The following is a 12,194-nucleotide window of genomic DNA, read 5'->3' on the forward strand; positions in this document are numbered from 1 at the left end:
CACATTCAACTATTTATTGATACCCACCATACAGGCAGCGCCAAGTACCCATATTCCCCACCTATCATTTCATACAGTCTCTTGACTTTATTTCTGGGTAGGCCGCAGCCTATCTATATTTTCATTCCTTGGATATCCTTAGCACGGATTTTTACTCTTTTCATCATCTGATATATGCCTTTCTTCCGATTCAGTTGCTGTCCAGGTTCCTTCTTCCGATTCAGTTGCTGGCAGGTTGGCCTCAGAACCAACATTGGTGATTCTGGTGGCACCGGACTGGCCACGCCGGTCCTGGTACATGGACATCGTTCACCTGGCCGTCGAGCCTCCATGGCGGCTACCAATGCGAGAAGATCCACTGTCTCAGGTACTGATATTCCATCCTGCTTTACAGTCGCTGGCTTTAACGGCATGGCTGTTGAAAGCCAGGTCCTGAGAGACAGGGGTCTCTCCTCAGAGGTCATTCCTACCTTACTCAAGGCTAGAAAAGCCTCGTCTAGTAAGATTTATTACCGTACATGGAAAGCTTATTTTGCCTGGCGTGAGTCCAGGTGCTTCTCTCCTCGTTCATACTCAGTGGCGAGAGTGTTGGCTTTCCTTCAGTCTGGTGTGGACCAGCGCCTTGCGTTGGTCACGATTAAGGGCCAGGTATCTGCACTGGCTGTCCTTTTCCAGCGCCTCGTGGCGTCTGATTCTTTGATTCGCACCTTCATTCAAGGTGTGCGTCACTTGGCCCCTCCTCGAATTGAGCCCTTACCTCCATGGGACTTGAACTTGGTTCTGTCCGTGTTACAACGTTCCCCGTTTGAAAACATCAGGGAAATCTTGTTATCTCTGCTGTCTAAAAAGGTTGCCTTTTTTGTGGCGATCAATTCTGCTCGCAGAGTGTCGGAGTTAGCGGCCTTGTCTTGCCACTCCCCTTACCTGGTGGTTCATAGGGATAAGGTGGTCTTGCGACCTAACCCCCTCCTTTCTTCCAAAGGTGGTTTCTGATTTTCACCTTAATGAGGACATTGTTTTGCCCTTCGCTCTGTGCGAATCCTAAGCATCCAAAGGAGGTTGCTTTGCATTCCTTGGATGTTGTCAGGGCGATCAGGGTTTATCTATCGTCGACTGAATCCTTTCAGAAATCGGATTCTCTCTTGTCCTTCCTGAGGGATCTCGGAAGGGTATGGCTGCGTCTGAGGCGACCATTTCAAAATGGATCAGACAGACAATTGTACAGGCCTATTCGTTGAAGGAACGGGTACCACCCTTCCCTGTCAAGGCGTACTCTACCAGAGCGGTGAGTGCGTCCTGGGCCTTCCGGCATCAGGCTTCGGTGGCCCAGGTGTGTAAGGCTGCGACTTGGTCGTCAGTGCACACCTTTTCCAAATTCTACAAAATTGATGTTCTGGCATCAGCTGATGCCTCCTTTGGCCGCAAGGTTCTCTGTGCGGTAGTACCGTGAGGGGACCCTGGTTTTATTGCGGGTCCCTGGCTGTTGGGGTTGCTTATCCCCTTGGTTATTTGCTTTCCTGGGTTGTTGCTCCTGTTGAGCCTTTTTTGTTACCCAGTGGGTTACCTTTCTGTTCATGTAAGGTTCCTTTCTCTGATGTGGGTACTGCGTTGCGTTTCTGACGGTTGCGTTTCCCACCCCTCGTGTCTACACTGCTTTGGGACATCCCATTGGTGAAGACTGTATGAGTGGGCGGCGACTGTCGGATGACGTAAGAGAAAACTGAATTTTTGTAAAATATTACCGTAAAATTCCTATATCTGAGTCCTCCGACAGTCGCCGCCCCCACCCCTCTTTTTGGGGTTTTTCTAACTGCTTGCTAACAAACTGAGTTGGGATGGCTATTGCAGGGGGGTATTGGACCAGTGAGACAGCCCCCATAGGTGTGTCTATGTAAATGCTTTGTTTTTAACAAGTCTTATGCCTAGCTTGCTCCTATGGATAAGAGGTCAATACCCATTGGTGAAGACTGTATGAGTGGGCTGCGACTGTCGGAGGACTCAAAGAAAGGAATTTTACGATAAGATTTTACAAAAATTCCATTTTTGGGCACCTGGAGGAGCCAATGCTATGCGCAGGCAAACCGGCGAACGCCCATGCGCATGCGCGTACAAAGAGGCACCTTGAAATAGTTTGAGGCTGCCTTGGAATAGTTTGAGGCTACCTTGGAATAGTTTGAGGCTACCAAATTGGCACCAAAACGGCCTATTTAAACACAGCAGTCACTCCAGGTAATTGCGGTTATCTTCAGCTCTTCCTTGCGATCCTGTGTTCCTGTTGTTCCTGATTAATTGACCCGACTTCCTCTTGACCTTGCTACTTGCTGCCCGCCCTTACCTTTGGCTCATCTGACTACTCTCTTGGTTATCCCTTGTATGCTTTTCCGCTTCTGGACCAGAACCTGCACTCTGCCTGGTTTGGGTGATCCTGGGGACCGCGACCTGGTGCTAGCTTGCAGCGCAGTCCATCCCCACCACTAGGGGCTCTGGTGAAAACCAGCTAACACTTAGACTCCGCACCTTAGGTGAACCGGTGTCCTTATCAGAGTACTTACCTTAGTGTCCAACCGGCATCCAGCTCTGCTACCGCGGCCTTTCATCAGGTGAGAGTTCTCTCTATTAGTCAGGCTCCACCTGCCATCCTGACAGGCCAATATGTTTGGTAAGCTCAAATGTGCTTCTGTGAGGAACAATAACATGCCATTTATTGCCAATTTGTATTCTTTGCCTGCTATATGGAAACCTTTAATGTTGGGATTAGTTTGAAGGCATTATAGAAATAGTTCCAAGGTACAGTGCCTTGCAAAAGTATTTGAACAACAATCTTTAAGTCTGATCACAGATTTTCTATTGGATTGAGGTCTGGGCTTTGACTAGGCCATTCCAACACATTTACATGTTTCCCCTTAAACCACTCAAGTGTTGCTTTAGCAGTGTGTTTGGGGTCATTGTCCTGCTGGAAGGTGAACCTCCGTCCTAGCCTCAAATCGATCACCGAATGGTACAGGTTTTGGTCAAGAATATACCTGTATTTAGCACCATCCACCTTTCCCTCAATTCTGACCAGTTTTCCAATCCTGGCTGCTGAAAAACATCCCCACAGCGTGATGCTGCCACCACCATGTTTCACTGTGGTGGTGTTCTTTGGCTGATGCGATCTGTTGGGTTTGCGCCATACATAGCGTTTTCTTTGATGGCCTAAAAGTTCAATTTTAGTCTCATCAGACCAGAGCACCTTCCTCCATACACTTTGGGAGTCTCCCACATGCCATTTCGCAAACTCAAAAACGTGCCATTTTTGTTTTTTGCTGAAAGTAATGGCTTTCTTCTGGCCACTCTGCCATAAAGCCCAACTCTATGGAGCATATGGCTTATTGTCGTCCTATGTGCAGATTCTCCAGTCTCTGCTGTGGAACTCTGCAGCTCCTCCAGGGTTACCTTAGGTCTCTGTGCTGCCTCTGATTAATGGCCTCCTTGCCCGGTCCATGAGTGTTGGTGGACGGCCGTCTCTTGACAGGTTTGCCATGTTTTTTCCATTTGGTTGTGATAGATTTGATGGTGCTCCTGGGGATCATCAAACATTTGGATATTTTTTTATAACCTAACCCTGACTTGTAGGTCTCAACAACATTGTCCCTTACTTGTTTGGAGAGTTCCTTGGTCTTCATGGCAGTGTTTGGTTAGTGGTGCCTCTTGCTTAGGTGTTGCAGCCTGCGGGGCCTTTCAAAAATGGTGTGTATATGTAATGACAGATCATGTGACACTTAGATTGCACACAGGTGGACATCATTTCACTAATTATGTGACTTCTGAAGGTAATTGGTTGCACCAGAGCTTTTTATGGACTTCATAACAAAGGGGGTGAATACATATACACGTGCCAATTTTCTGTTTTCTATTTCTAAAAAATAATTTTATGTATATATTTTTCTTACTTCACTTCACCAACTTAGACTATTGTGTTCTGATCGATCACATAAAATTCAGATTAACAAAACATTGAACTTAAGGCTGTAATGTAACAAAATATGTAAAAAATCAAGGGGGGTGAATACATTTTCAAGGCACTGTTATTATAAAGATCAGGGATGAGAGTGGGCAGCCCTGTCTCGTTCCATTTTTAATAAAAAGTATCAAACCGAAAACACTTCACCTTCACCCTGGCCCTTGGATTAGAGTACAGAGCTAGAAAACTGTTGGACATTTCTGTACAGAAGCCTACCAAGGGCAGGACTGGTGCTATGTAATCCTGGGTCATCTGATTAAAGGCCTTCTCCATGTCCATGGAATGGAGAAGGCCCCTACTTTGGTGTTTAGCCTAGTGTTTGATGTTGATTGCCTGTAGTGTGTTATCCCTTGCCTCCATTCTGGGTATGACCCCCTCCTAGGTAGGAGCAATGAGCGACAGTAGGATCTACAAGATCCAGTTGGTGTATAACTTGACGTTAACGTTCAAACGGGAAATGGGCCTGTAATTCTGGAATGTGCTGTGCAGGAGACAGGCTCATCGCAAACAAATTAAACACCTGTACAAAGTGGGGTGCCAGGATTTGCTCTTATAAAATTGAAGAGAAAGGCCACCCAGCCCTGGGCTCTTCAGAGGCTTAATTTGTTTGAGTTTAATATGCAGTTCCCCTTCAGCCAGTGGTGCCTCTAAATGAGCAGCCTCATTTTCCAAGATCGGTGGTGGTGCTTGCTGGGTCAGAAACTGACATTGCTTATTTTCTCTTTAGAGAGCCCCAACTCCCCAATTCTACCTCTGATAAATTATATAACCATTCATAGTACTTTTGAAACTGCCTTGCAATATCATTGGTGGCTACCTTCAAGTTACCTTGGTTGTCTATCATTTTCTTGATGGGCTCAATTCCTTTGTTTGTGTGAAGCATCCTAGCTACCAGTCTCCCTCTAGTTCGTGTCTCCAGTTCCTTCTAGGAGTTCCTTTTGCAGCAGGGTTCTGTTGGGAAGCCTGTTTCCTCAACGCCGCCAGAGCTATGAAATCTCCACAATTACGCTCTTGTGGATATACTATCCCTGATGTCTCATTAAAGAGAACCTGCCACTATATACCTATGCTATCAGATAGGGGGCTATTGGTCGCCTGTGTGTTCGCAATAAAGTTAAGTGAAAAAAAAAGTGTATAAAATGGAAGGTGCACACAAGCACTTAAACCCACCCCTCCAATCACATATGTATGTAAATGTCGGGAGAGTCAATGTACGAAAAGCAATAATTTTAGGCCCATCATTTACAGTTAACTCTAAACTGATAACCTGTAGAGGATTTTAAAACCTTCCCTATGGAAAATGTATGGTATTGAAGGTTGTTGCTGTTTTGCGGACGCACACAATTTTTGGGCTTTACATGTTTGGTATCTATTTATTTGATGCAACCTCATATTTATCAAAAAGTGGGTATGCCCTAAAATTAAGTGTACTTTTTACTGAAACTTTGCATGTGATAAACTGTTAATATTTACCTGCTAATATTGTGCAGCATTAAAAAAATTATACTATATAAATATATACTGTTTTGGGGGTTTTAACTAATCTTCAGGGCTAAAAATGTGAATTTTAACGTGCGCCAAAAAAAAAACGCAAGCAGTTCTGTTAGCAGTAGGGTTACCAGAAAAACAAAAAACTGCTTTATTAGCATGGTGTATATATACTGTAATTTTTTATTCTGCCCATAGTTCCACTTTAAAGTATGTGTCTTAATTTGTGATTTTAGACTAAATTATGTGAGATCAGATGGAGTGGGATATCTTTTGGAAAATAGTCATGTCCATATAATTGAAAAACAACGATAGGACTCAATGACAGATTCCAATATATAAAAAATGTATTTGACAAACAATATGAAAAATATATACATTATACATATAACAGAATATGTCCCACATGGGAGACCATGGACATGTATATATGAACAATCAATAAAAACGCATGAATGCCACAGAATACAATTAGCCTGACATGTTTCGGACTTTTAAGGGGTCACGTCCTTCTGCTGATAGATGGAAGTTGGAGCCAACAAAGGTGCTGCAGAGCATTGGGGTAAAATCCCACCTCACTGTGTCACGAGGACCCCAAAAACTGGTGAATACCAGTGACCAACTCTGCACATGCTAAAAGCAAAAAATAGGAGGCATAAATAGTCACATTATCACCTTAATGCTGCAAGAGTGACTGTCTAGTCAGACCCAGCAACAAGAAGGGGAGAGGGGATGTGAATGCCTGTAGCCACCAAAAACGTCAGGAGAAGACGATATGAATGGCTGAAGGACAAATAGTATGCATATCCAGCTGGTTATGGTAAGGCCAGATGGACTAAGATATAAAAATACATAAAGCGGGGTATCAGCAAAAACTCAGTTCTCAATGAAAGTACATACCTAGATAAGTATTGTGTGGCATGAACACCATAAGTGTTCCTGTGATCAGCTACCTCATATTGATCAACAGGCTAATATATATGCTGAACAGATTGGTGATTCGATAGTTCTAATGTGGCACAGCTGTGCAGATTGCAGAGCCTGATAGCTATGAAGCAAAGCAGAGTGTGAGTCCCCCGGCCAAGCGGTGCGCGACGTCGCCACTAGGGGGAGGCGTAGCGGCGTCCCGCGTCATCACGCCGCCGACGCATTGAATTGCGTGGCTCGCATGCGCGAACGGGCGGACTGTGCAGCTGCGGAAGGGGAATCGGTGTCCCCATATCGCAATCTCTAACAAAGGCCCTACCGCGGCAGATGCAAGCGGAGGGCCTTTGTGCGCCAGGGATACAGTGAATCAGGGAGAAAAAAAAAGGGTAAAAGAACAAAAAGAGAGAGCCGATCCATATGTGTGCATATGTGCAATAGCACTGCAGCAACAAACAGTCGAAAGTATCCATCCATATAGAAAAACTTGTTGTGCAACTCACATGTCTGCCCAGCAAATATGGAAGTGTGTGAGCGACATTTTAATATACATATAAATTGAAAAGTCATCCTCATTCACATGTCATTATAGAACACCAATAACATAACAACAAAAGGAAAAGCATGGGGTGGAATGCTGGCGATAATATGAGTCGCCGGCTCCAGAAGGGAAGGGGAAAGCAAGGGGAATAGATCAGGAAAAAGGGACTGGATATGGGATTACACACAGACCTCACAGTCCAAACTCACACGGACTAGACTGGAGCGCTGGTAGGAATGGTTTAAAATTTGTGGTTTCATTCAGGCCTGGGGGGGAATGTCGCTCCCAGCCTGAAGATCCACTGTAATTCCTTTTGCAACAAGATTTTGTTGAGGTTGCCACCTCTGGCGTTGGGGTGCAAATGATCCAAAGCTAGAAATTTTACATCTGGGACTGCGTCAGGATGAACTAAGGTGCTATGTCTACCCAATGGTAACTCTGGGTCTTTTAGGTGTATACTTCTGATGTGTTTAGAAATTCTATTTTCAAATTGTAATTTCATTCTACCGACATAATAACAACCACAGCTACACAGAAATAGATACACCACCGCCGTGGTTTTGCAGTTGACAAAATGTCGTGCTACAAAGACCTCTCCATGGGGTGAAGTGACCGTTTATCTTGTGTCCATGAATTGGCATTGGTTACATTCACCACAGGTGAAAGTTCCTTTATATTTGCATGTATCTTGTCTGTTAATACGAAACTCACTGTGGACAAGTTTGTCCTTCAATGAAGATGCTCGTTTGAAGGTTACCAAAGGCTGCGGGGGTATAAATTGTGAAATGGAAGGATCAATTTCTAATAAGTGAGATAAGTAGTTATTGCTAAATAAAAGGTTGCGCTCAACTGAAATACACTTAGGTAAAGATTAAAGTGCAAACATCAAAGGTGCAAATGCAAACGGATAAATATGTGACTTTGCAATCACCTGACAATCCCCATAAATAATTGCAAGTGCAAATATATAAATAAATAAAAAATGAATGAATAAATGTTTGTGCAACCATATAACAGTTCACAATAAAACACAATGGATCAAAGATCCAGTAGTAATGTCCAATATATGATAATTGTAGAAGATTGGTGAGAACAGCAAGATCAGTACTTAGTAGACTTCAACACCTCCACCAAAACAGCAGGGTCACCTGGTCTGCACTAAAGGCTTACCAGATGAAATGGACCCCTTAATTACAGGGGGTCAATTCAAGCAGAGACAGGATAAAAAGCCAGTATCCACCGATAACCAGGAGTTCAAAAGGCACCTCCAATATACCTCCAGATATCCACCTGTTTATCTCCTTGTCGCTGGGAATGGATCTAACTCTACTACGTCTCTCACTGGTGCCGATTCTAGGAATATCCTGTCCCTGCTTGAATTGACCCCCTGTAATTAAGGGGTCCATTTCATCTGGTAAGCCTTTAGTGCACACCGGGGGACCCTTCTGTTTTGGTGGAGGTATTGAAGTCTATGAAGTGCTGATCTTGCTGTTATCACCAATCTTCTACAATTATCATATATTGGACATTACTACTGTATCTTTGATCCATTGTGTTTTATTGTGAACAAATTTGCATTTGCACCTTTTGATATTTGCGCTTTAATCTTTATTTATCCACACATGCACTTTATACTTATCACAATTTTTTGGTTTACCTAAGTGTATTTCGGTTGAGCGCAACCTTTTATTTAGTAATAACTACTTATCTCAATACAAGTTTCTTTCGTTTTTGTTGCTGCTCCTGATTATGAATTTTTTCTCCTGCACTTTATGAATTTTTATGAATTTTTCTTTTTTATTAATCACTAATTTAAACATTCCATTGCGCTGGTTCTTGTTGGTTGTTAGCACCATCGTTTTCTCTCATTTCTAATAAGTGCCAATATCTTCGTAAATTATTCCAATACTGCTCATGTTGTGAGTTGCATTGGGTTATGATGTGTAATTTGTTATCTGTATTTTTATTTTTTTGTTGTGAAAATAATAAATCATTGCGGGATTTTGAGGATGCTTTTTTGTAGGCTTTTTTTAAAAGTCTCATTGAATATCCTCGTTGGAGGAGTCTGATTTTGATATTTTTAGCTTCCTCCTGAAACGGCATCTGTAGAACAATTGCGACGGGCTCTGATGTATTGGCCATAGGGAATAGATCTAATGGTGGGTGGTCGGGGATGAAAACTGGAGGCTTGTAATATGGTGTTACCCGCTGTTGGTTTCCGGTATAATTGGGTAGCTAATTGTCCCTCATAGGATTTGTGAACAGAAACATCTAAAAAATTGACTGATGTGTCAGAAGTCATAGTAAATTTGAGATTATATGAGTTGTTGCTATTGATATATTTGAAAAAATCCAACAACAACTCAGAAGGGCCATCCCATAGCATTAAGATGTCATTGATGTACCTGTGCCACGCTAAAGCGTGGCACAGGTACATCGAGGCATCAGCTGAAAAAAGGTCTTGCTCCCATTGCCCCAGGTACAGGTTTGGATATGTGGGGGCACAACAGGTCCCCATAGCAACTTCCTGCACCTGGAGGTAGTGGGAGCCTAGAAAAGAAAAGAAGTTGTGGCGGAGAACGAAGTCCAAAGAGTCTACTATAAAGCCATTGAATTTTCGACTTTTCTGAGAAAGTACATGCTTGACGGCAGCCAAACCCTTGTCATGAGGGATGGAACTGTATAGGGCCTCCACGTCGATGGTCACCAATATGGTCTGACCATCGACATGGAGGCCCTCCAAGGATACCTAAAAAGTGTAGTGTCCTGTACATATGATGGCAGACACTCAACAAAAGGTTTTAATTGTCTAAATTTCTAGCTTTGGATTATTTGCACCCCAACCCCAGAGGTGGCGACCTCAACAAAATCTTTTGCAAAAGGAATTACATTGGATCTTCAGGCTGGGAGCGACATTCCCCCCAGGCCTGAATGAAACCACAAATTTTAAACCATTCCTACCAGCGTTCCACTCTAGTCCGTGTGAGTTTGGACTGTGAGGTCTGTGTATTCCCATATCCAGTCCCCTTTTCCTGATGTATTCCCCTTGCTTTCCCCTTCCCTTCTCGAGACGGCGACTCATATATTATCGCCAGCATTCCACCCCATGCTTTTCCTTTTGTTGTTATGTTATTGGTGTTCTATAATGACATGTGAATGAGGATGACTTTTCAATTTATATGTATGTTGAAATGTCGCTCACACTCTTCCATATTTGCTGGGCAGATTTGTGAGTTGCACTAGTTCTTCTATATGGACTGATACTTTGGACTGTTTGTTGCTGCAGCGCTATTGCACATATGCACACATATAGATCGTCTCTCTCTTTTTTTCTTTTCCCCTTTTTTCCCCCCTTATTCACTGTGTCCCTGGCGCACAAAGGCCCTACGCTTGCATCTGCCGTGGTAGGGCCTTTGTTAGAGATTGCGATATGGGGACACCGATTCCCCTTCCGCAGCTGCGCAGTCCATCCGGCCAATCGCGTCCATTCGCGCATGCGCGCCACGCAATTCAATGCGTCGGCGGCGTGATGACGCGGGGCGCCGCTACGCCTCCCCCTATTGGCGACGTCGCGCGCCGCCTGGACGGGGGACTCACACTCTGCTTTGCTTCATAGCTAACTATCAGGCTCTGCAATCTGCACAGCTGTGCCACATTAGAACTATCTATTCACCAATCTGTTCAGCATATATATTAAGCCTGTTGATCAGTATGAGGTAGCTGATCACAGGAACACTTATGCTGTTCATGCCACACAATACTTATCATGGTATGTACTTTCATTGAGAACTGGGTTTTTGCTGATACCCCGCTTTATATATTTTTATATCTTAATCCATCTGGCCTTACCATGACCGGCTGGATGTGCATACTATTTGTCCTTCAGCCACTCATATCGTCTTCTCATGACGTTTTTGATGGCTACAGGCATTCACATCCCCTTTCCCCTTCTTGTTGCTGGGTCTGACTACACAGTCACTCCTGCAGCATTAGTAATGTGACTATTTATGCCTCCAATTTTTTGCTTTTAGCATGTGCAAAGTTGGTCACTGGTATTCACCAGTTACTGGGGTCCTCGTGACACAGTAAGGTGGGATTTGACCCGGTCCATTTTGTGCAATGCTCTGCAACACCTTTGTTGGCTCCAACCTCCATCTATCAGCAGTATCTCTCTATCAGCGATCTTTCCGTGTCTGCATTGAAGGATAATGTGCATATCAATCTTTCACGGCTTTGTGAGTACTGTCTTACAAAATGCTCTCATACAATGTTGTTTTGTGCAAATTTGTTGGATATTGTATGTACATTTGTTTTTACCTAGATACATGTATGCGAATATGAATGCAGCCTATGAAGAAGGACGTGACCCCTTAACAGTCCGAAACATGTCAGGCTAATTGTATTCTGTGGCATTCATGCCATACATGCATTTTTATTGATTGTTCATATATACATGTCTATGGTCTCCTATGTGGGACATATTCTGTTATATGTATAATGTATATATTTTTCATATTGTTTGTCTAATAAATTTATACTTTTTTATATATTGGAATCTGTCATTGAGTCCATGAGGGGAGATAGGCCTTTGGCCTCACCTATCGTTAATTTGTTATTTTAGGGCTTGATTCTAAAAGTTTACGTAAATTCATTTTTTTTTTTACTTTAACTTTTCTTTCCAATAGCATGCCAGTTACCTGGGAGCTGACATAAGCGACTCACAGTTGACACATGCACTTGCCAATATGAAGAAGGCAGGAATATCAGATTCCGTGGCATTCTTAAAAGGATCTGTGTTAAGTAAGACCCTTTAATAAAGTTGTGTGTTTGTTTTCTTTTTGTTTTTTTTTATGTTTAAACAATGCTGCTGACTGAAATAGGTATATTATAACAGTTCAAGTTCACAGCAAGCTGCCATCTTTACCCAGGGGTGTTTAAGCTTTGACCCACGGAGCCCTCTGATGTGGGCATTAACCTCAAACCAGAAAAATGCCCATGCTCTGGGATAGTGGATAAGCAACCCCAGATTCGCCATCCCAGCGCATCAGAGTACATCGAGCAAGCACTGGTGGCGGAGAAAGTAGGCGATCGCAGAGGTACCCTGAGCCACATAAGGCTCCTCTTTAGCGCCGGCTCCTGTCCCTGGCAAAGTGATACCAAGTGCACCTTGCCTGGGACCTTTCTAACACCCTGGAGAGAGATACAGTGCCCTTTTACAGTGGGCTTATTAGCACCTAT

At 43.5% G+C, this 12,194-nt stretch overlaps 1 protein-coding gene across 1 annotated transcript in view; it reads left to right on the forward strand.

Moving 5' to 3' along the window:
- The window catches only part of THUMPD2 (THUMP domain 2 tRNA and snRNA guanosine methyltransferase), a gene marked incomplete at its 3' end in the record, with an annotated part of 821,919 nt that overhangs the window by 685,608 nt on the left and 124,117 nt on the right, over positions 1-12,194 (forward strand). Inside the window, exon 8 of the mRNA XM_082250943.1 lies at positions 11,642-11,756. Within this exon, the coding sequence (XP_082107069.1) occupies positions 11,642-11,756 (115 nt within the window). The remainder of the gene's footprint in view (positions 1-11,641; positions 11,757-12,194) is intronic.

The sequence above is a fragment of the Pelophylax lessonae genome (genome assembly GCF_965119305.1).
Source record: "Pelophylax lessonae genome assembly, chromosome: 3".
NCBI classification, from domain to species: domain Eukaryota; kingdom Metazoa; phylum Chordata; class Amphibia; order Anura; family Ranidae; genus Pelophylax; species Pelophylax lessonae.